General features: G+C 41.5%; 1 protein-coding gene across 1 annotated transcript; it reads left to right on the top strand.

Annotated features, from left to right (window-relative positions):
* Nucleotides 1-712: 712 nt before the first annotated feature.
* col28a1b (collagen, type XXVIII, alpha 1b) lies at nt 713-23,358 on the top strand. Its single transcript, XM_069655721.1, has 35 exons — nt 713-772; nt 1,318-1,460; nt 2,338-2,903; nt 5,627-5,647; nt 6,477-6,536; nt 6,625-6,678; nt 6,752-6,796; nt 6,873-6,899; nt 6,985-7,029; nt 7,109-7,153; nt 8,583-8,636; nt 13,155-13,223; nt 13,528-13,596; nt 13,934-14,002; nt 14,448-14,516; nt 15,119-15,187; nt 15,318-15,386; nt 15,690-15,758; nt 15,873-15,944; nt 16,037-16,105; nt 16,252-16,323; nt 17,309-17,377; nt 17,449-17,517; nt 17,582-17,650; nt 17,737-17,805; nt 17,964-18,032; nt 18,157-18,225; nt 19,043-19,111; nt 19,343-19,423; nt 19,512-19,547; nt 19,963-19,999; nt 20,091-20,645; nt 21,524-21,708; nt 21,818-22,109; nt 22,782-23,358. The coding sequence occupies exons 2-35, from the start codon at nt 1,319-1,321 to the stop codon at nt 22,952-22,954; spliced, it is 3,597 nt and encodes a 1,198-aa protein (XP_069511822.1). The 5' UTR covers nt 713-772; nt 1,318; the 3' UTR covers nt 22,955-23,358.
* Nucleotides 23,359-23,689: the final 331 nt, after the last annotated feature.

The following is a 23,689-nucleotide window of genomic DNA, read 5'->3' as shown; positions in this document are numbered from 1 at the left end:
AATATTTCACAAAACTGAATAAAATGTGGTAGATAAAATAATCAGTGTAGACACGTAGTCGTTTAAAAGTGTGCCGATACGGCTTCAAATAATAACAAGAAATGTTGCTGTACATGGGAATCATCTGGTTTTTGCATTAGTGGGCGAGAGTGGAAAAGTAAAATAATCACATTTGGGACTTTACGCACACGCATCCAAACAGTCTCCATGCGCAACAGCCCAAAACACAAAGCAGAGAGGCAAAATAAAAATAGCAGCATATTAACCCTTTCAGTGTCTGTGAAAAGAGACACAGGTGGTCTGTCCGTGAGAATAAAATGCAATGGGCTGCCTTTGACGAAAAAAACACACACTGTAATGCTACTTTAATATTTGTATTAAAGTGTCTTGCTAAGTTTATTTTGCCAGCTATTTTGATATGCTAATTAACTATGGTGAACGCATTTTATTATATAACTGCAATGAACATGCTATTAACACTACTTTAATAGTCGAATAATATTACAGCAGAAGCTAATTGTGTCAGTGAGCAGGAGATTTGGGAAAATAAAAGTCCTCTCGGTCACTGATGAAGCTCTGAACTGGACTCGCGCTGAAATGTTGGAGCGGCCCCAGAGCCCCCGGCTACACACACAGCACATCAGCCCATGATCTGATGGTCCTCAGTTTATCATAGCCCGGTTTACAGGAGCAAATTCCGCGGCGAAATGCCCCCCAAAGAGCCACATCTGACGGGACTACGAGCACAGCCTGCAGCTAAATGAGATTCTAGGTAAAAGACTGACTATATTTCTTTTTTGCATGCCTAATACAGTGTGCAGTCTTTTATTAATTACTCGTGGTGTCATGTTACAGTTTGAATGGCAACTTTAAAGTGTGTACAACATTTAGACAATTCATCAGACTCATGTTAGTAAAATAGAGCAGAATGTTCCGTACATTTAGACATGCTTGTTCATTGTACATGAACAGTTACATGACAGATTATTTAAAGGCTGCAATGTTTTAGATTGTAAAGATTAGAATTTGCACGGATTATTCTGGCTTTACATACATTTACTTATTTTGGCACTGTTAATGCAAGCATTTTATAAAGCACATCATCAGGAATAGTATTCACAGAATTAATTAAGGTATTTTCACTGCCTAAACTGCAGCTTCACAGCTCCCTGTTTGGGTGTGGTTAGCACTGTGAGGTGCATGATAATAACATTTAAAACGCGAATCCTATGCTGGCTAAAAGTTATGCTTTGCATGTACTACTATAAGTTAAAGTACTTCATTGTGTTGCCACCTAATAACTGTTTTCTCTGCTAGGATGGAAATGTTGCTGAGGGGAAACCTGAGGAGAGGAGTGGCGCTCTGCCTTCTGCTGTTGGCTCTTAGACACGAGGCTACAGGCCAGAGAAGAAACACAGGACGCAGGAACAACTACAGACTGCATGACGACGGAGGAAATGGTAATTCTTTTTTATGAGGTATCCACATGTTGGTGGTGAAGGCCAGGCCCTGGAGCCTTCTGTGGGTGTTACAGACTCAAGGTAGGAGGATCAGACTTCCCCCAAAGCACATCCGCAGATCTTGACATGCAGGATAACAGTGAGGATTAAAATCACCTGTATCAACATTCATAGAAGAGTGTGTGTGGGCGACATAAGTGAAGCAACATACAAATAAGTTGAGGAGTATCCATCAGGTACACAAACTAGATCCATAATTGATAAACATGGGATGATGACCAGCTGTGCAGGAGGTCACAGAGGGAACAGGGCTGCAGATCGGCGGGTTGTCCAATGATCACAAGGTTGGAGCTGCTTCAATCCCCAGATCCTTCTGTGCTTCACCTGTCCACCTATCTGTAAGTCTTTGGTCTGTGTGACACTGAACCAGAAATGCTCCTCATGGGCAGGCCAGCACTTTGCATGATAGCTCACCACCATCAGTGAGTCTGTGTTTGTGGGTATAAGAGGGACATTGTAAAGCATTTAGGATAAAGGTGCTATGTTCATTAAATAGGCCATTTATTATTCTCAATATAACATTACACATGCAGCAGTCTCACCTCTGGGCTCTAAAAGTTCTGTCCTATCTGTAGATGCAAAATTGTCTCCTCCTTTAGCCCTTTGTTGCCGAGTATTCTCATAACCTGCCAGATAACCCGAGTCCAGACTATAAGTAGGAGACTGGTATATGAATAACACCCAAATATTACACACTTGCAGTTCTTTGCAGGCGTATCTTCTAAGAGGACATTGCAGTAGAGACCTTTCCAGATTCTCTGTCATTCTTTTGCAGTATTGTGAATGTTAGCCTGAGGTTTTGTTGCTATCCCCTCAGGTCTGTTATGTTCTCTGGAGGTGGCGTTCATCCTCGACAGCTCAGAGAGTGCAAAAATCTTCCTGTTTGAGAAACAGAAGGCCTTCGTATTGAGCTTCAGCACCCGCCTTGCCATGCTGCAGGTGGCCGGCTGGACGCTGAAAGTGCGAATGGCTGCTCTTCAGTACAGCAGCTCCGTGTCTATAGAGCACCGATTCTCAGACTGGAAAGACCTCGACTCATTTCATGGTCGAGTCAGCACCATGAACTACATCGGCCATGGCACCTACACCACCTACGCCATCACCAACGCCTCACAGCTGCTGGTGCAGGAGACGCCGGCGGACGGCGTCAGGGTTGCAGTGCTGATGACGGACGGGGTCGACCATCCCCGAAACCCTGATGTGATATCAGCGGCAGCAGAGGCCAAAGGTCACGGCATCAAGTTCTTTGCTGTGGGTTTATCCGACATCGCCCAGCAGAGCCAGAATAACGCCAAGCTGCGGGCCATCGCCAGCACACCTGCTCAGCAGTTTGTCCAGAGTCTCCTCAACCCTCAGCTAGAGGAGAAGCTGCTCAAAGAGATGGTGAGTGATTCCTTCAAGTCAGATGACCTCAGTTAAGATGGCACCTTTATTGACAAGAGAAACAACAGGGTCAGTGGGCGTGTTCTTTAGGCCATAAGTGAGTTTTAAAGGGGCCGTATCTTTTGAATGGATATTCTCATATTAACATTTTTGGGTGTTTATTGTTCACAGTGAAAACTGCATAATTCTTTTTTCCAGAATGACATGCTTAAAAAGGTCGCCTCTGAAACGGGTTGTTCAGAACAGCTGCAGGTTTCTACGTAGAACCTCGCTTTCACTGAAATCAACCTTCGTCATTCCCCGTCATTCACCTCAGGCTGCCTTCTTGCACGAGCTTGTAGTCAAGTCGTTGTCAAGATTTCAGCTTATCATTCCGATACCTCCTGGCGATTCTGGCTCGTACATATAAGGCAGAATAACCGAGCCCAGAGCAGCCATGTTTTCTACAACTTTGGAGTGACAGTGCAGTGTGGCCGCTCCCCAACGTGGGATAGATGAGACCATTCGGGTACTTTGCCCAAAAGTAGTGGCCACGCCCCCTTTTGGGTGAACGCAGTCCCTCTAATATGAATGGCGGCAAATAGGAATCCTGGGGTCTCTGACGATTTAACAACTTCGTAAGTTAGTTAATAAGAACTCCGTACAGTTTCAACGCTATTAAGTGCCCAAATCTGATAGCCAGTCAGGCAAACAGCTGTATTATGACTTTTCTGATCAACGATCGGCGTGACATTAAAATAATCAAGGTTAGAAGGTGACATGAGTGTCCTCTCATGTCTGCTGTGCATCCTAAATGATGAACGTCCCCATCTTTTGAGAGGAGGTGTCATAAACTGGCATCACATACGTGTTACCTGAGTTAGATCATCACTGGTAAAAAGTTTTTATTTGTCATAATGTGTAGTGTAGTAATAGGCTGCAGTAGTGGTAATAATAGGGGATAAAAATGATAACATTATCAAGTGTTTCCGTACATAATCTCTGTGTAACCAGTAACCAAGTTCTTTCATTTTGTTTTCGTAAGAGGCTTTGGTGAAGTGCTCAGTTATACAATGATTTTCATTTTATATAAGATGCGATATGAAAATCGGCAGAATTACGTTTGCGAGTGTGTGAAGAATCTGGTGACAGAGGCACAGCTCCTGCAGCTGTAAACACAACGATCGCTGGTTTAGGCATACCAGTTCGAAAACCAGTAGGAAACACAACACCGGGTCCCACAGTACACCACTTCCAGGCAGCCTGAAGCCACAGAGCTCACTTCTTTTACCCTCTGCTGTTTGTGGAAGTAAAAAAAAAGCTTAAATCGTTTTTTCCCCGTCTGAGACACAAAATTCGATGCAGAAGCTTAAAGGCAGTCGGGCTGCAAGTGATTTCTAATCTACCGCCAGCATTATTTAACAGCGCCTGTTTTCACCCAAAAGGTGGCGTGGTCAATCTGGCGAACGGGAAGAGACGTCTTCTACCGCACACGTGTGGGAGGGGCTACGCGGTCACTCTGAATACTGTCAGCCAATCGTGGCTAAGGTCTAATCTTTGAATGGCCAAACGGCTTGTTCGTTTCAGGAGCAAGGAGAGGCTCCGGAAAATAATGAAATTAAAATATTTATACAATTTTTAAAACGAAACAAACTTTACCAACGTGATTCAAAAACTCATCAGAATCATAGAAAATTGATTGCATATCTCAAATATGTCCCCTTTAAAAGCAAGACTTTTAGGTATGAATATTATCATTGTGTTACTGGTACATTTTCACAAACTCCAACAAACAGTTTCTTTGCATTCGGTTTTGTAGGTGAACAAATGTATTAAAGTATGCCTCTAACTAAAGGCCAGAATCATTAAAGGCCCTATGTGTTCGGACTTGTCGGACTGGTGGCAGCAAAAAACATACAGCAGAGCCGTGTGTTTCTTGTGTGACATTAGTTTCATCATAATAACAGTTAAAAACTAAAACATTAGAATTTTTTTTAATTGATACAAATAATAAGGGTTCACAAGCAGACATAGCTTGCACATAGCGGATCCAAACTTAATCTACAATAACATCTAGCCTGGATAAGGCAAACAGATCTGGGCCAGCCTCCAAATGCACAACGGTTCAGTAAATGGCTGCAGCCGCTGTGGTAGACTGTCTGCTAGAAGATGCTTCAGTGATTCCCAACTATGTGCCACCGATGCTCCAGAGTCTGCAGCCTTTAATAATCACCGCCATTACACAATCTGATGTGATGTATCCTCTTTCAGTTGTTTGCTTGAAGGTGCAAAACTCCCTGACATCAGCTGTTGTTGTGTTTGTTTGGATTGAAACCATTGCACAAATGTTCTACTGCACATCCAGCAGCTTGTGCAGCCAGCAGCATGCAACTTTTTTCTGCACTTTCTGTCCTCACGTCAGGGTCACGTCTCAGGGACAGAGTGGTGTCTGCACGAGGGGCTTTCCCGCCTGCTTTGCATTTTCCACACTCACAGAAATGTCGGGGTCACGGCCTGTCTGACAGAGTGGCACTGCTTGTTCTGCTGTCCAGAAATGTGTGATATTATTCATTCACATTTGTAGCTTGCAAGAACAGCACATTGCATCCAGATAGACAAGACAATATATCTAACATGAAAGTACCAAGACTTTACCACAACTAACACCTGTGTATTTCTGTGAGGTAATGAAGAAGTAATCAACCTGACCTATTGACATTTTTGTTCTCATATTTTGTTTTCAGGGTGTAGTCGCGACTGAAGGGGTAAGTCTTTAGCAGTTTACTTCTAATATTAATATTATCTAAGTGTGATTTATTTATGTATACTGTATATAAGAAGTGGACGTTGCTACAAAGTCTGAGAAATGAAGACATTGTGCCTTTAACCTGCAGTCTTTCTAATGGCCAGCAGGGGGCAACTCCACTGGTTGCAAACAAAGAAGTCAGATTGTATGAAAATCATTGACAAAATGTTCCCACTTCGAACTCGATTTACAGAGGTTATAAGCTGTGTAAATGTTCTTCTTGTTAGATTATGGTCTCAATCACTAGGCTGAAGTCTTTTTCAATACAGTGTGATGTGAATTTTGAAAATGATGGTTCCATTTATGGTAAAACAGATGATAAATCAGGGTCAGCTTTAGAGCGTGACTACCTGTGATTGACAAGTCTCTACCTGGGTGAACTGAAAAATGGCTTCTTTACGCTTTCGATTGGGCGAAAAGAGACTCTGAGGAGATATCTGTTCTTTTTTCTGTGTCTAGAACATGTTTTTTTTTTTTCTGCATCTCAATTAACCTCACAGTTACCGTGAATTATAGATGCCCCTTGCTAAGATAATCCTTTATTGATCGCCGGGGGAGAAACTAGAACTAGTGTTAGCTGATAACTTAGCATTATTACTAACTCCACCCGATAATCTAAACAAGGTCACTTCTGGCTTGAAACTAAGATAGCGACAGCAAAAATGAGACATCGAGACAACAGTCGACAACCAATGGCTTACATTACAGTCGCCATAAGTCCACTTCTTATATACCGTCTATGGTATGAATATTTGGAATGACACTGTATTTTTTTTTATCTCTGTTAGTGTCCACAGGCTCAAGTGTGTTTGTGTGAGAGAGGAGAGAGGGGCCCGCAAGGAAGTCCAGTGAGTTCCATCAGAAAGCTGTTTTTTTTAACATGACTTGCATCACTTTGTTTTTCAGCATCTTACAGTAAAATATAATTAATTTCAGGGAAGAAAAGGGGACGCAGGCTTCAGGGGTGCGCAGGGACTAAAAGGAGCGAGGGTAAGTCATAACACTGAGAAGCAAACTTTCTGATTTCTTGCAGCTCATTGTAAATTGGTTTGTTGAACCATAGGGGGAGTCTGGCTCGAACGGTCGACCCGGCAGTGATGGACCAGAGGTAAAAACAAAAAGGTCTTTAAGTTACTTTTTATCAGAGTAAATGCAGATTTTAAAACTGTGCTTTTGCTTTACAGGGCCGTCCTGGTTATAAGGGCAACAAGGTGGGTGACATTCAGCTTCAGCCAGATTCAGTGTCCTCACCCTGAGAAGGCGTAGCGTCTGATGATCATGTGACTGTTCTTTCAGGGCGAGAGAGGAGACTGTGGCACTCCCGGGGAAAAGGGTGACATTGTATGAACGATCTTAGCTACATTATTTTGATCCGTAACACAGACTTTGTCCTCATAATGAATGAAGTGTCGTTCTGCAGGGACCCGAGGGACCGCCGGGCCAGCGAGGACCAAAAGGAGAACAGGTAGAGCACAGATTTTGTATTTATTCCAATGATAACAGTTAGTCTTTATTTATTTATGTTTAATCCTGCAAAAAGTACGTTTACAAGCCGATCTGAATATGAGAAAAAGGATCTCCTGACTGTTTAGGTCCTTTAGATACAGTATAATTTCTGGGTTACCTGCTATCCATCCATCCATTATCTACACTGCTCATCCTGTTCAGGGTCGCGGGGGGCTGGAGCCTATCCCAGCTGTCATTGGGCGAGAGACAGGGTTACACCCTGGATTGGTCACCAGTCAATCATAGGGCTGACACATAGAGACAGACAACCTTTCACTCTCACACCTACGGGCAATTTAGAGTCACCAGTGATCCTAGCGAGCATGTCTTTGGACTGTGGGAGGAAGCTGGAGTACCTGGAGGGAACCCACACATGCACAGGGAGAACATGCAAACCCTCACAGAAAGACCCGCATTGCCTGAACCAGGGTTCAAACCTTCTAGCTGTGAGGCAACAGCGCTAACCACTGCACCACCTGCTAATTTAAAAAAGTTAATCAGTTACTTCGGTTTATGACCAGACACCTGCAAAACTAACATTCACACCAGCCTCAAATGTTCTTTGTAATAAGTGCTCATTCCTGCATGTTAGCATGCTATAAACTAAGATAGTGAAAAAACAGCATTCTATAAATTGATGTTGCATCCTGAGGCCGTTCTGTTTAAGACATTTACACACAGATTGACCAAACAGCTTCACAGATCATTATGTTTTATCAACTTATCATTGGATTCATACAATCACTTCACTATTTGTCATCTTGTCCAGTTTTCACAAATTTAAATGTAATTTTTGATGTTTTTGTGAACATACAGTTAGCCGCCTGTTTGTATTGACACACGCTGTCCCTTCGCTCCCCAATATGAAAAATGGAAGTGGAATTTGTCTCGTATTCATCCCTGCACTAATGGAATGTGAATATTGGATTATGGCTAATCCTGATACTAATGTGGCTGTGCAAAGACGGGAATCCAGGCTTGCAGGATATTATTCTTTTGCAGGAACAGACTTTGTGAGGTGGGATTAGTGCAGCCCAGCACCACTCTTCCTCCTCTGTGCTACTGGCACAGTGTCAGTATAACCTTGTTATTTTTTTTGAGCTTGGCATGAGAATTAAGGGACATGAAAGCCGTGAATGTTGACTTTAATGCTGTTGTATTTTTCATTCAGTGGTGGTGGGTTGGTCTTGACCTGCAGTCTGGTCTAACAACATGGGGGCTCATGTATGAAGATTTCAGTCCTGCTGGATTTAAACATTGTGTCACAAATATCACTCCAGTTGTTTGGGTCCAACATTACTGCTCAGCGAGTTATGGACGAGGTTAAAGCAAACTCAAATCTTGCATTTAGGGACTGTATAAGATTTTAAATGTAACTTGTTTTGCAGGGTGCATTAGGACCACCAGGAGACATGGGTGGTGAGGGCCCATCAGGACCTAAAGTAAGTTTCCCACATTTTGAAATGGGGGTGAGAATCACAGGGTAACTTACGATACGTAATACGTGGCCCACAATAACAATAAAATCACAATAGAGTGATTCTGTGATCATTGATATATTGCAAGATCACAATATCTGATTAACTGAAGAATACAAAATGCCTCTAAAAAGGTCAAGTGCAGGATTAATGTATTTTTTCACTGCAATTTGGTGTCAGTTTCACAGAATTTGACACAAACTGAGATGAAACGATGAACATGTTTTCAGTGTGTAAACACAATTTACAGAACTATAGAACAACTGTAAAAACAAATTAGGATTTGAAAGTGGCCGCCACAACCCCTAACTTCTTTTCACCGCTGTCCAACATTATCCTTCTTCTTGTTCTTTTTATCCTTCTGCCTTCTTCTTCTTGTTCTTTTTATCATGCTGCCTTCTTCTTCTTGTTCTTTTTATCCTGCTGCCTTCTTCTTCTTGTTCTTTTTATCATGCTGCCTTCTTCTTCTTGTTCTTTTATCCTTCTGCCTTCTTCTTCTTGTTCTTTTATCCTGCTGCCTTCTTCTTCTTGTTCTTTTTATCCTTCTGCCTTCTTCTTCTTGTTCTTTTTATCATGCTGCCTTCTTCTTCTTCTTCTTTTATCCTGCTGCCTTCTTCTTCTTGTTCTTTTATCCGGATGCCTTCTTCTTCTTGTTCTTTTTATCCTTCTGCCTTCTTCTTCTTGTTCTTTTTATCATGCTGCCTTCTTCTTCTTGTTCTTTTATCCTTCTGCCTTCTTCTTCTTGTTCTTTTATCCTGCTGCCTTCTTCTTCTTGTTCTTTTTATCCTTCTGCCTTCTTCTTCTTGTTCTTTTTATCATGCTGCCTTCTTCTTCTTGTTCTTTTATCCTGCTGCCTTCTTCTTCTTGTTCTTTTATCCGGCTGCCTTCTTCTTCTTGTTCTTTTTATCCTTCTGCCTTCTTCTTCTTGTTCTTTTTATCATGCTGCCTTCTTCTTCTTGTTCTTTTATCCTTCTGCCTTCTTCTTCTTGTTCTTTTATTATCCTGCTGCCTTCTTCTTCTTGTTCTTTTTATCCTGCTGCCTTCTTCTTCTTGTTCTTTTTATCCTGCTGCCTTCTTCTTCTTGTTCTTTTATCCGGCTGCCTTCTTCTTCTTGTTCTTTTATCCTTCTGCCTTCTGCCTTCTTCTTCTTGTCATCCTGCTGCCTTCTTCTTCTTGTTCTTTTATCCTGCTGGCTTTTTCTTCTTGTTCTTTTTATCCTGCTGCCTTCTTCTTCTTGTTCTTTTATCCGGCTGCCTTCTTCTTCTTGTTCTTTTATCCTGCTGCCTTCTTCTTCTTGTTCTTTTATTATCCTGCTGCCTTCTTCTTCTTGTTCTTTTTATCCTGCTGCCTTCTTCTTCTTGTTCTTTTTATCCTGCTGCCTTCTTCTTCTTGTTCTTTTTATCCGGCTGCCTTCTTCTTCTTGTTCTTTTATCTTTCTGCCTTCTGCCTTCTTCTTCTTGTTATCCTGCTGCCTTCTTCTTCTTGTTCTTTTATCCTGCTGGCTTTTTCTTCTTGTTCTTTTTATCCTGCTGCCTTCTCCTTCTTGTTCTTTTATCCGGCTGCCTTCTTCTTCTTGTTCTTTTATCCGGCTGCCTTCTTCTTCTTGTTCTTTTATCCTTCTGCCTTCTTCTTCTTGTTCTTTTATCCTGCTGCCTTCTTCTTCCCAGTTCTTTTATCCTGCTGCCTTCTTCTTCTTGTTATCCTGCTGCCTTCTTCTTCTTGTTCTTTTATCCTGCTGCCTTCTTCTTCTTGTTCTTTTATCCGGCTGCCTTCTTCTTCTTGTTCTTTTATCCTTCTGCCTTCTTCTTCTTGTTCTTTTATCCTTCTGCCTTCTTCTTCTTGTTCTTTTATCCGGCTGCCTTCTTCTTCTTGTTCTTTTATCCTTCTGCCTTCTTCTTCTTGTTCTTTTATCCGGCTGCCTTCTTCTTCTTGTTCTTTTATCCTTCTGCCTTCTTCTTCTTGTTCTTTTATCCTTCTGCCTTCTTCTTGTTGTTCTTTTATCCTGCTGCCTTCTTCTTCTTGTTCTTTTATCCGGCTGCCTTCTTCTTCTTGTTCTTTTATCCGGCTGCCTTCTTCTTCTTGTTCTTTTTATCCTGCTGCCTTCTTCTTCTTGTTCTTTTATCCGGCTGCCTTCTTCTTCTTGTTCTTTTATCCTTCTGCCTTCTTCTTCTTGTTCTTTTATCCGGCTGCCTTCTTCTTCTTGTTCTTTTATCCTTCTGCCTTCTTCTTCTTGTTCTTTTATCCTGCTGTCAAATTCTTCTTTGGCCAATATTATTTCCATTCACGTTACCCTCATTCATGTCATAAGCGCCCCCGGAGTCATGAAGTACTGACACGGCAAGTCAAAATGCCCGGGAATTCTGTTTAGATCGCCATATATTAAAATAAAAAACTGTTAAATAAAATATCTATATTTGCCGCCAGCCTATTGATAATTTTATTGCACGAGTCAGGACAACGATATATTGACGTATCGATATTCTGTCCCACATGTACTTTGAAATGTTCTCACGTGTATAACATCACAACATGGCCTTGAATTTGAACATTTCCAATTCTGACAACTCTTTAGCAACATTTAAAAAAATGTCGATTTTCCTTTAAATTTTCAATCTTTAATGTCAATGCAATATTTTTATTTCACTTCCTTCCTTCGACTTCCTTCAACATTGAGAGAGTAAATTATGATTATATGGTGGAACAAAGAATTAAGCAATTTAGGATGGTGGACACTTTGGGATATTTTTCCACACTATGAAGGAATAGTTCTTCATTCCCACTCGGTGCTCCCCAGAAACGTTCCCACACAGCATTAGTACTGTTAAATAGCAGTTGTAGTGAACAAGACAGTTACATAAAAATGACCTTTAAAATGTGTGCCCAGGGCTAATAAGATGCTGATTCCTCCATCACCACAGAGCTGTCCTGCAGCTTTGTAACAAAGATGTCTTTATAGAGAGGAGATATTCAGTGATTTAGGGCACATCGAGGAAAAAGTCCAGACATCAATCAAGAGAAGGTTTTACAGCAGGAAAAAAGGGCTGGTCTTTTTTTCTAAATGCCATGACAGTTTGAAACACGACATGTCATTTAGCTTCAATAAGAGAAAACGATGTATTTTAATAGTATTTTTCATCTGATATATCAAAGACAGATTTCACAGCATTTAGGAAGCTGTTACAGAAGGGAATGTGGAGCCGTTCCTGCATTCTGGTGAATTTTAATGCACTATTTTGTGCCTTATCTGCATCCGTTTCTTGAAGTAATTTTCTAGGGTTTCATAAAAATAAAAGTCCTCTGCCTTATTTTATTATGGGGGTATTAGGGTGTGTGAGGGGGAAGTGTCCCATGCATCCGAAACAAATTGTCTATGAAGTCTCCATCTGCTCTCATTGTACAAAATCGCCCTGTGATAGGCGCTGCCATCTTGCACTAGTGACATCATTCGGAGCGAGTGTCTTTGCAGTAGAGATCGGCGGGTGTAGCCGCTGTAGCCACTTCCGCTAACTAAAACACACTTAACTTACTTGGAAAAACCCCCCGACAAAGATCCCGAAAGCCGGTGTGTTTAACATCAGAATAGCTTCTTGTGCCGGTCTGAAGCAGATTTTCACAGCTATGGAAAGTTCAATGACTGTAGTGTTAGTGTTAGTTACGTCTCCTTTCACCGTTCCTCCTCTACTCTGCTACTCGGGAACAGAACGCTGCAGGAGCCCGATTTGTCAACAGAGCATTCAATCAAATCAGCATGATAAGAACTAACTATAATGTCAGAAACCATGTTTGAGAAAAATGTATTTGACGTGTATTCTGATTTTATAGTTTGACTCATGTACCATCTGTTAACATGGAGGAGGCGGGCTTTATGAGCTATACTGCAGCCAGTCAGCAGGGGGCGATAGAGAGGGTTTGGCTTCACTTTTGGGGAGCTGTCATGTCGTCCATCTTTTTATACAGTCTATGCTCTGAAATCTAGACCTTGACATTACATGTAAAACACTCGGGATGCAAATGACAATTTAACTGGTATAACTGAGTGACCCAGTCTTAACATTTATTTATTAGTGTAACTTAAGGATATAAAATGGGTAGTAATGGGTGGCTGTTGTTATGTGTATATTCATGATCAAGTTTTGAGTCTCTCTGTGTGCACTATACAATCGTAATCTGCATTTATAGAAGACAGTTTAAGGGCAGTGTCATCTGCATATGTGCACATCTGCCAGGAGGGAAAAGATTTATTTCAATTTTCCTTCAATTATTTGATGTAGTTTTCATGAATTACGGGCTGAAATGAAGACTAAATTTAGGCAGAGAAATAAGCATGCACCATGTATACATGTGTTACTGTATAAAGTATAAAAGGGGACATAACTGGATGCATTTGGTCACTATTCCTTTTATAATTTTCTTATTGTGTTGAACTGTTTGCACTGCCATCACATCACATGCAAACCGCTAAACTTGTTTTACTTGCAACAGGGAGACAGAGGGCCAAACGGGGCTCCTGGAACCCCAGGGGACATCGGTATAGGATTCCCAGGAGGCAAAGTAAGTTATTTTTTAAACACTGACCCTTTTAAAACATGTACGGCTGAAAATATCACCGAGAGGGTGAAGATGTATGATTATTTATCTGTATTCCAACATTTGAGTGATTTCTGAAAGTTCGTGGAGTCAAATTAACTCAAACCTTTTTGAAACTAAAAAGATGGTTTGTGCAGGTAACCCCCTTAACAAATAAGATGTTTCTATCTGATTGTGAGATATTAACAAACCCCTAATACGGTCCATAAATAGAACATTATATTATTTTTCATTAAAGTTGTTGACTGCTTTTATGTGACGCTCACAGGGTGAAAAAGGCATTCAGGGAAGACCAGGCCCCACAGGTCCTGTCGGGATAGGAGAACCAGGACTACCAGTGAGTGTGGAAATAAAACAAGATCATATTGATGTTTCTCTTAAGTCCATTCTTTATGTGACAGAGTCTTAAAAGTATAATTTCAGACGAGGTTCTACTGGCAAGGTAAATGAAGATGTGCATTCAACCTTGTAGCTAAATGCATTTAGGAGTGATGAGTGAACATATACAGAAGATACATCACGTGTGCTTGATACTCTGATCCCACTGCAGGCAAACCACTGCTGCCACCTGCAGCACCAAAATGCAAACGTACTCAATATTTCCCCTTTATTCTGTCCCATCTTTAGCTGCCTCTTTACTATTTACTTTATTTCATATTGTGTATTTTTTCCAGGGTCCCCCAGGACTACCTGGGGCACAAGGAAACCCTGGACCAACTGGAGAGGGGTTTCCAGGGCCGAAGGTGGGTCAAGTTTTTAACCATGTGTTGACTAAAAGAGTCTAAATCATGCGTCTGCGAAATGAAATCGTAACATTGTAATATGGAAATGTTGTTCTCAATATGTTTATATAAAAGCCCTTATTGGGAAGAAAGTTGCACAACTAGCTTGGGCCATAAATGTGATACGTGGCATTGGTGCATGTTATGTTACTGTCCCCTTTAAATAATTATTAAATGTATATTTGCGTGAATAAGAGGGGTTGAAGTAGATAGTAGAGTCTGTATATTGACAGTGGAGCTAATGGAGCTTTTCCTTATAGAGCCAAACCTAATGTATATCACTCCTGAACAGATGCACTGAATAATTTTCACTGCAGGTGCAGAGCACAGCCGACAGATTCATTTAAATAGTAACTAAAATGCTTTATTCAGGAATTCACATCTGTGTGTCACACATTTTGTTTAGGGTGATCGAGGATATGAGGGTCCCAGGGGCAATCGCGGACCTCCTGGTGTTGGGGTTAAAGGTGACAAGGTAAATGGAGACATTATAAGTATTCAGATCTTTTACCTAAATAAAAGTAGTAATTAATCTGCTGTATTAATGAGTATGTCGTATTTATTATGTATATGTCTCAGGTTACTGCAGCTACAGCAGGTTTCTTGCCGCAGCATTGAATCATGTCATGAGATCATTATATGTTTGTAGCGCCGCTGTCTTGTGAGACCCACGTATCCATAGAAAGCTCAGACAAACAACCCTCGTATGCTTTGTGACAAAGCAGCTCATCCATTCATATTAACCAAATTTGGACACACATGGTATTCTCTGGACAGGGAGGGGAAGAACAATTAGTATATGTGAAGTATGTAACAATATTTAAATGAAGCAGAGTATAACGAACAACATTTGCCTCCAGGATGTAGTGTACTAGAAGTAAAAGGTTGCATGAAATGAAAATACAATACAAAGTGCCACACTTACAGAAAATGTACATAGATAAATTCCACCGCTCAGAATTGTCCACAAATTCTGCAACACGTTCTACTTTGTGAGTTTTAAACCTCGTCTTATAAACAGAGCTTGGCATGTGGTTGATGTACTATTACATGCCTTTTGAAAACATCTGTTCTCAGGGAAATCTTGGACCACCTGGGATTTCAGGTCCAGTTGGGGCTCCTGGTTTAGGATTTCAGGGAGAAAAGGTAAAAGCTGCATTCAGGTGTATCAGACTGAGAAAGATCAGGTCAGAAAAAGAACCACAAAATAGCTTTATACAGACAGTTACCACCTGCTCACTTTGTTTCAGGTCTCTTAACTGTTTCTTTCTGACAGGGCGATCTGGGTCCAGTCGGACCTGCAGGCCCCAGAGGAGCTCCAGGCATTGGAATAACTGGACCAAAGGTGAGACAGGACACATTAACTAACAGGATGTTTGTCTCAGAAACTCAGGTACTAATTGTGATTGACAGTCAGCTTGTTCCCTGTCTGATCGCTTGTAAATTGTTTTGCATATTTTATCACACAAACACTCCTGAAACACAGAGCTGACCTGTCAATCAGACGTCTGTTTGAATCTGTCTGAGTCTCAATCATGGAGGAAGGAGAGAGGCTGCTGTTGGTGGATTGTTTATAATCTGAGAAGTATTTATGTCACAGTGGCTTTGGGTTGAATTGGTGAATTTCAGAGATTCTTGTTGCTTTCAGGGGAGTCAGGGACTTACAGGTGATCCTGGATCGACAGGTGAGAGAGGTGTTGGACAACCCGGACCCAAAGTAAGTCCTCTAAATGCTACTGCACTACTCACGTATCACAATGCAGTGTGGAAAATAATTAAGTGGTTAATTGCAAATCTGCTGATGCTCTTACACAGTATTGTCCTCTCTCAGGGTGACCCGGGGTCTGAGGGGTTAATAGGAATACCAGGTCAGCCAGGAGAGGACGGAGCTCCGGGGCAAAAGGTGACTAAATGATACAAAACAAGTTTTTATCTTTATGAATTTATGTAAAACATTTCTCACCATTCTGCTGCTTCGACTGTTTTCGACTGCAGGGTGACGTTGGATTACCCGGCCCCAGGGGACCTGACGGTGCTCCTGGTAAAGGTGTACCTGGGGGGAAGGTAACAGACATTTGTCACAGATGATGCATATATATAAAGATGTATTGTGATATACAGATCATGCAGTATCAGTAAAAGCTTATCTCAAAGTTATTCCGATTTTATTTTAGAGGAATATGAGCAGCAGCTTTGTGTTGCTTTTGCAGGGAGACAGAGGGGACAGAGGCACCAGAGGCCCACCAGGTGCAGTCGGTCCTGTCGGGCCAATGGGGCCAAAGGTATGTGTAAAAAACAGACGCAATTTATTGTAACAAGAAAGTCATTTTATCAGGACTTTAGGGTCTCTGTACTTCACACATTTGACTCAAATTATTTTAACAAGATGCACGTAAGAAAACGATCTTGTGGGGAAAAAAATGCTTTGACCTTGTGATCCATCAAAACTGGTTATTGAAGAATTATGACAGAGATGATACTGATGCAAGACGCTTAAATCTTTTATCAGAAGTGACAATAATAGTGCAGTTTGAACAGTAAACTTAGCTGGAAATTAAATCATTTGTAAATAACTAATTGTGGCTTTAAATAAATTAGGATTTATATAAAATGCAGCCATTTAAAGTTTAGTGTAATAGAATTTCTTTATTCATATCACACACAATAACTTTATCCTCATCTTAATAAACACATACTGAAGACCACCGCGAACCATAGCCTGGGGGTCCGCAAAATAATTATAATAAATGTATAATAAATTATAAAATTGTGCTGTATCATTAAAAACTGCATGTCTACAGATGACGACCATTTGCACCAATGAAACAAGCATGTTGCGTCCATCACTCCCACCCACGTTCGCTTTGGACCAATAGAAACTGACATGATTGTTACACATCACGTCAACATGTCGAGAATCACTCAACTCACTCATTAACTCACCTTCATTCCTGCGGCCGTCTTGCTGCTGTTAATTTTCTGAAAGCGTTTAAGATCAATTAGTTGAAAAGTATAAATTCTGTAGTTGAGTCCAAAAGCAGTTTGAATAAAATGAGCCTCTGTTTTAAAGTATTCAAGTGGTATTAACATGATTCAAATTAAAATACAATACAAATAGTTCCAATGGCATCGAAGAGTGCAAATGGCTGTTAGTATATTCTCAGTCGGTGTTACGATTATGAGGTACGATTATTTATTTACAATGAAATGTTCAAGACCCACCTTATCCTTGTGTAGCATTAACCTGAAGTGTGTCTTCTCTTCCAGGGGGAACCAGGGATTATTGGGGTACCGGGACTAAAGGGACCACCAGGGCGGGGTATAGCAGGGGCAAAGGTAAGCATGTGTGGTGCAAACGAGTTGTCATCGTGAACAGCCCAAGTGATCTACTTTTGTCTTTTTCACAGGGAGAACCAGGTCCACGGGGTGCTGCTGGAACAGTGGGAGAGCCGGGGATCGGTTTAACTGGACCCAAGGTGAGTTCAGAATACTGATTATGTGAAGACGATGACATGAAAAGTGACATGTTTTGGTTTACAGGGAGACAGAGGCTCACCAGGACCTGCTGGGTCACCTGGACTTAAAGGTGACGGTTACTCAGGTCCTCCAGTGAGTATCAGCGTGCATTATAACCTCCCTCATTATGATCCACTTCCTGCTGCTGCCATGTTGTATAATTTCACACTGTGTTTTAGGGACTTCTGGGGCCTCCTGGTCTGCAAGGAGAGACTGGAGCAGATGGTGTCGGTTTACCTGGACCAAAGGTAAAAGTTAATCAAGGGGAAAAACACAAACCACGGACAGTATCTTCAATAAAATTGTTGTAAAAAATAAAACTGTTGTAAAAGTTACTTCCACTCCTCGGGTTATTGTGGTCAGCTGTCTGGTATTGATAAAAGTCTCTAATTTGCTTCCTGTTAAGGGGGACCGAGGTTTAGCTGGACCTCCAGGACCTGCGGGGCCACCAGGGATCGGCCTGATTGGTTCAAAGGTAATCCGTCTTTTTCATAACACTAGTGTGCACGTTTGTTTTGGAAACTCTTGTTGTATTGCCTGTAAATGCCTTGAAATTACAGTTGATATCCAAAAAGACACGCAGTTTTATTTTTCTGCAGGGTTCAGTGGGCCGAACGGGACCACCTGGTCCACAGGGGTTACCTGGAGAGGGCATCCAGGGACAGAAGGTACAGCTGTTAGTCGTTAGGTGCTGACTATTAAGGGGAGATGAGATGAAATCAAAGATAGAGAAGAAAGACTAGTATTGTAAGATTTCTTTAAATTCAGCAAGTTAAAGGTATAATCTCGAAGATTTTAATTTAAATAAATGTCTGTTAAGTCTCTATCTTTCGCCGAATGAGGTAACACAATGGTGATTGAGCCTATGGCCCACTGATGAAAGCCTTTGCATTTGCAATATTACAGACTGGGTGTCTGTGGCGACATTCATGAAAAAAATCACAAGCGGCGCCCAGTTAGTGACGCGTTTTCCATCAGCCAGCAGTGGTTGGTCTGCCAGAGAGGGTAGGCGGAGCTAAGCGGCTGCTTTTCCGCTCTCTGCAAGTGTTGCGAGTAAACAGTAATCTACTATGGCTGAACAAACAAAGAAAAGATGGATGACTACAGATACAACTTCAACAAGAAGTGAAAATCCAAAGAAAAAGAAACAAACTCGACGCTCAGATGAAGCAAACAGTCTGAAAAGGAAAGCGACCGTCAGCCAGGAAAATCAAGAGTTACAACCGGAGCCAACCGTGGACGTCTGGTTATCTGGGACGTATGCTCCCGCAGTTGCCTTTTATCGGCATTAGGTGCTGCCAAATAGAACGAAACTGAGAACTTCGAGATTATACCTTTAAGCTTCCTGACTCTTATCCCCATGACTCTGCCAATGTCAGAGACATATGTTAGCTGTTGTTTTACATAACGAGTTGTTTAAATGTTACTGTCCTGTTTAGGTGTAGACACTCTTTTGGTTTAAAGGACTGTGTTTGATGTTTACAGGGGGAGCCTGGATTTCAGGGGATCTCCGGCCCAAGAGGTCCTCCAGGACAGGGACTGCAGGGGGACAAGGTATGGTTAAAATGTCTAAAAGGTAAATATGTATCATATATGAAATATAAAGTGACAGTCAACCTTACAAAACAAAGAAATTGCAGGGAAAAAAATAAGTAAGAAACCTGACGCCACAAAACTGCACCAGCATGTTTAGAATAACCAACTCATCTGGTTGTTAACATACAGGCCATTGGAGTATCGCTCGACTGTACTTAGCTGATCATGTGTGGGTCTTTCTCCTTGCAGGGTGGACGAGGGTTCAGAGGTGAAAAAGGCATAAAAGGAGACAGAGGAGAACATGGAGAGGCCGGAGCCATCGGACCTTTGGTACTAGATTTAGTTTAATAGAGAGATTGAAATATCCTCAAGGCAATCTCATAACAGCTAATTAATGATGATCTGTTTCAATCCACAGGGGAGAGTGGGACAAAAGGGAGAGCCTGGACTTACAGTAAGTGAAACGCATCACTCATTACACTTGATGACAATATGTAGGCTCTGTATTTTTTGAAGTTGTATCTAGTCATCCATCTTTTCTTTGTTTGTTCAGCCATAGTAGATTACTGTTTACTCGCAACACTTGCAGAGAGCGGAAAAGCAGCCGCTTAGCTCCGCCTACCCTCTCTGGCAGACCAACCACTGCTGGCTGATGGAAAACGCGTCACTAACTGGGCGCTGCTTGTGATTTTTGTATTCTTAATTTGAGGGATCTGTATAAAAAGTGCTTCAAGTCCTGTTTACGACGTCAAATCAACTGATTTTGATTTTAATACCCTGAGCATTTAACGTTTACACTTACATGTCTTAGAGAACTGTAGCCTCATGATAAATCAGTCATAAAGTATTGCATTTTCTATTTTTTACAGAGGGAAGAAATCATCAAAATAGTGAGATCCATTTGCAGTAAGTACTCACCAACTCAGAACCCACATTATTTATTTTTAATTTATCCTTTACGTCGATAACATGTCTCTGTTTCGTGCTGTTTCTCCAGGTTGTGGAATAACATGCCGCCAAACCCCCTTGGAGCTTGTTTTTGTGATTGACAGCTCTGAGAGCGTCGGCCCCGACAACTTCAACGTGATCAAAGACTTTGTGAACGCCCTGATCGACCGCGCCTCCGTCAGCCGTGACACCACGCGGGTGGGCGTGGTCCTCTACAGCCACATCAACATGGTGGTGGTCAGCCTCAGACAGGAAGCCACTCGAGACGAGATCAAGTCTGCGGTACGCTCCATGACCTACCTGGGAGAGGGTACGTTCACAGGCAGCGCCATCCAACAGGCCAACCAGGTGTTCAAGGCGGCGCGGGCAGGTGTGAGGAAGGTGGCCATCATCATCACGGACGGGCAGGCGGATAAGAGGGACGCGGTGAGTCTGGAGAGCGCCGTGTCAGAGGCTCAGGGGAGTAACGTGGAGATGTTCGTGATTGGGGTGGTGAACGAGAGTGACCCTCTGTACGAGGAGTTCAAAAAGGAGCTCAGTCTCATGGCCTCTGACCCCGACAGCGAACACGTGTACCTGATCGAGGAATTCAAAACACTCCCAGGTGAGTTTGAGGGTCACATGTTGACATATTAAAGGGTTAGTTCACACAAATAACCAAACTTTTTTTCTACTTCTCACTAGTGGTATCTAGACATGCAGATATCTTAGGATTTTGACATATTTATCTCGAGATAAAAACACTGGTTTTCTCGTGATATCGGGATAATTTTCTGGCGATCTAGAAAACAAAACAACAGGCTGATCACTGTGATATTAAAGACCATAACGTGTCATGCTGCCATTGCCCACACTAATGAGGTCAGTTAAGTCTGTTTCTGTGTTTGTTTTCCCACCCTGGGAATATGAGTCATGATCAACTGAAGTTACGGCGGTGCAGTGAGATAAATAAGTCGAGATCTCGAGAAAACAATCAGAAATTATCACAGGAAAACAGAGTAAATAAAATGTATGGAAGCATGTCTGCTTAGGTTCTTCCGTACAAACCACCCTGCAGGATAATTAGCTTAACCCCATTATAGATTGTTTTTTTGGATGATTTTGGTTTTTGGAATATTTGATTTGAGGAAAATGTTATAACATTTTTTGTGCTGACACTTGGTGGCAACAAAGAGCAAAGGTTAGATTAGATACTGCTTTATCCTCTACACACTCGGGACATAAATCCAAGCACATAGCTTGGATGTCAGGGGAGGAAAATGAATCTTCACATTCATCACAACGTTTGCTATCGTGATGCTCTGGAGCAAGACATAAAATCTGTATTATGCTACTAACATGACAGTACAGCTAGAGAACAGGCTGTGTAGATACATACATTGGTTCCCAGAAAATGTTCCCTGGCTAAAAAGAGATCAAACCATACACAGTCTTATATATATATAGCTTTGTATTTACTGTTATTGACAACTTTTTTTGCAGCTCTAGAGAGGAAACTGCTGAGTCGTATCTGTGAGGACGGAGAAAGACGTTTGTTCAGCTCCATTCCGAGCTCCAGACTTCCTCCAGGGATCCCCGAGGCCTCCAGTAACGTTCGAGAACCTCCCTACAGGACGGATACAGACACACCCACCTTCACAGGAGACTTCAGGCGCCTTCAGACAGGGGTGAGGAAAACAAATCATTCATTCTACAATGTTTTGGTTAATTCTTGAAATTTTCTTACCTGGATTAAAAAAGGTACAGTAGATAAAATTACTTTTTGCTCTGTTACAGCCCGGCTCTCCAGCTCCACAACCCAACAAAGAACCCATCGCTCCACAGAGGCCAAAGACTGACGACAGGTCTTCCTCAGAAACTCAGAGGTTTCCATTCTTCGACTGGGAGCCCTTCAGACCTGTAACAGAGTTCGGACCACAGTTTGACATGAAGGACCCCAACAACAATTTGGTAATGACGGGAGCCATCGGGCCATCAGGTCCCAGTCTGAAGGCCCCACCTGATGAGAAGACGCCTCCACCATGGCCCCCAACTCCTCCACTGCTGCATTCTGACGCCAAAGTATCAGGTGACTGCTGAGACAGGAGAGATTGTAATATGGAGAAGTCAAGTCGAGTCAAGTCTTGATAAGGGTTTAATAAATATTTACTAAATATATTATAACTTGAACTACATCTATTCTTATGAGGAAATGTTGAGACTATGAAGTCAAAGCCTCATAATTTTTCAGGCTATGTAGTGGAAATGTTAGACCTTCACTGATATTTCATCGAGAGGTAAAACAAATCTGGAGATAAACATATAAACAATACGCTAAATTAAGGTAACGCGTTTAGCATGTATTTATTTCCAAAATTTTTCCAATGTTTTGTTCATTGCTATATAGCAAAAGTTAGTATCCTAACATTTGTAACATGCCAAAAGTCCGTAACATCTGTGTAATTTGAGTGTTAGCATGCTATGCTAGCTTAAAGTGCAACCGTGCCAAAGTCAAGTGGGATGCAAGCATAGCTGATAAGCTTGAGCTGAAATATTTAGCCATGTAAAACAGGATTCACAATCGAGAAATAAAGTTGGGAGGAATTTTTTTTTTGATTGTTGAAAAGTAGGCCAACACCTGAAAACACAGCAATCTGTTGCTAGCTAGCTAACAAATCATACCTCTGTGCGGCTTAAAGTTTGACAGATGGGTGGATGTCGTGTCAGCTTTTAGTTTGACACTTGTTTTCATTTTCTCCAGCAGAGCGCTGCGGCCTCGTTCTTGATCCAGGACCTTGTCGGGACTACGTGGTGAAGTGGTACTACGACGCCACGGCTAACTCCTGCGCTCAGTTCTGGTTCGGAGGTTGCCAAGGAAACAGCAACCAGTTTGAGACCGAGAAGAGCTGCAGAGAATCCTGCGTCAAGGCCTAACATGCACACTCCTACGCTTGTAATATACATAAAACATTTTGTGTGACTTCACATGACTTTACTATTAAGTCAACTTCATCTTCAGTGCCTTAGTATTTTACTTGTAACTATTTGACATGGATAGGAAAGATAAAAGTATGTTATAAAAGAGGCATCATTAGATCAAATGAGCATACAATTGTATTAAAGATTTAAAATTGTTCTAGCTAATTATTTTTAAATGTTTTTTCCTGTTGGCCAGGGGGACTTATGTATTAATAATGTGAACCAAGCAAAGCTACTGCAGAGAAAAAACATGTCTGTGATATGACTTACACACTGTTTAATCTGTAACCACTAACCTTTTTATTCAGAGTAACCATTTTGTATGATGCAATTGTGTATATTTCTACCTAATGTCTTCATTTTTTATGTTTTTAATACTGTGAAATGTCATTTAATAAAAAATAATAAATAAATAGACTTATAATTTCATGCATTGGAGGTTGGATGGACTTATTGTCAGACACGTTGGACCAAGGCGTCTGCTATGAATGTAAGGTAACACACGGTGCAGGGAAAATACATGCCTTTCACACAAAGGAAAAGTAGTCCTGGTTGTTTGTGCACCTAAAAAATGTTTCAACAGAGGAAAAAGAAGGTAATGTTATGTTTGTGACAGAAATACAAACCTCCTGATGATTTCCGAAACTGCATCCTGGCTAAATAAATGGATTTAACAGCACATGAAGAAAG

Source organism: Semicossyphus pulcher, unplaced genomic scaffold (genome assembly GCF_022749685.1).
Source record: "Semicossyphus pulcher isolate SPU_LCO1_2020_fin unplaced genomic scaffold, fSemPul1.0.p SCAF_9, whole genome shotgun sequence".
NCBI classification, from domain to species: Eukaryota; Metazoa; Chordata; class Actinopteri; order Labriformes; family Labridae; genus Semicossyphus; species Semicossyphus pulcher.
This window is presented reverse-complemented; position numbering and strand designations above follow the sequence as displayed.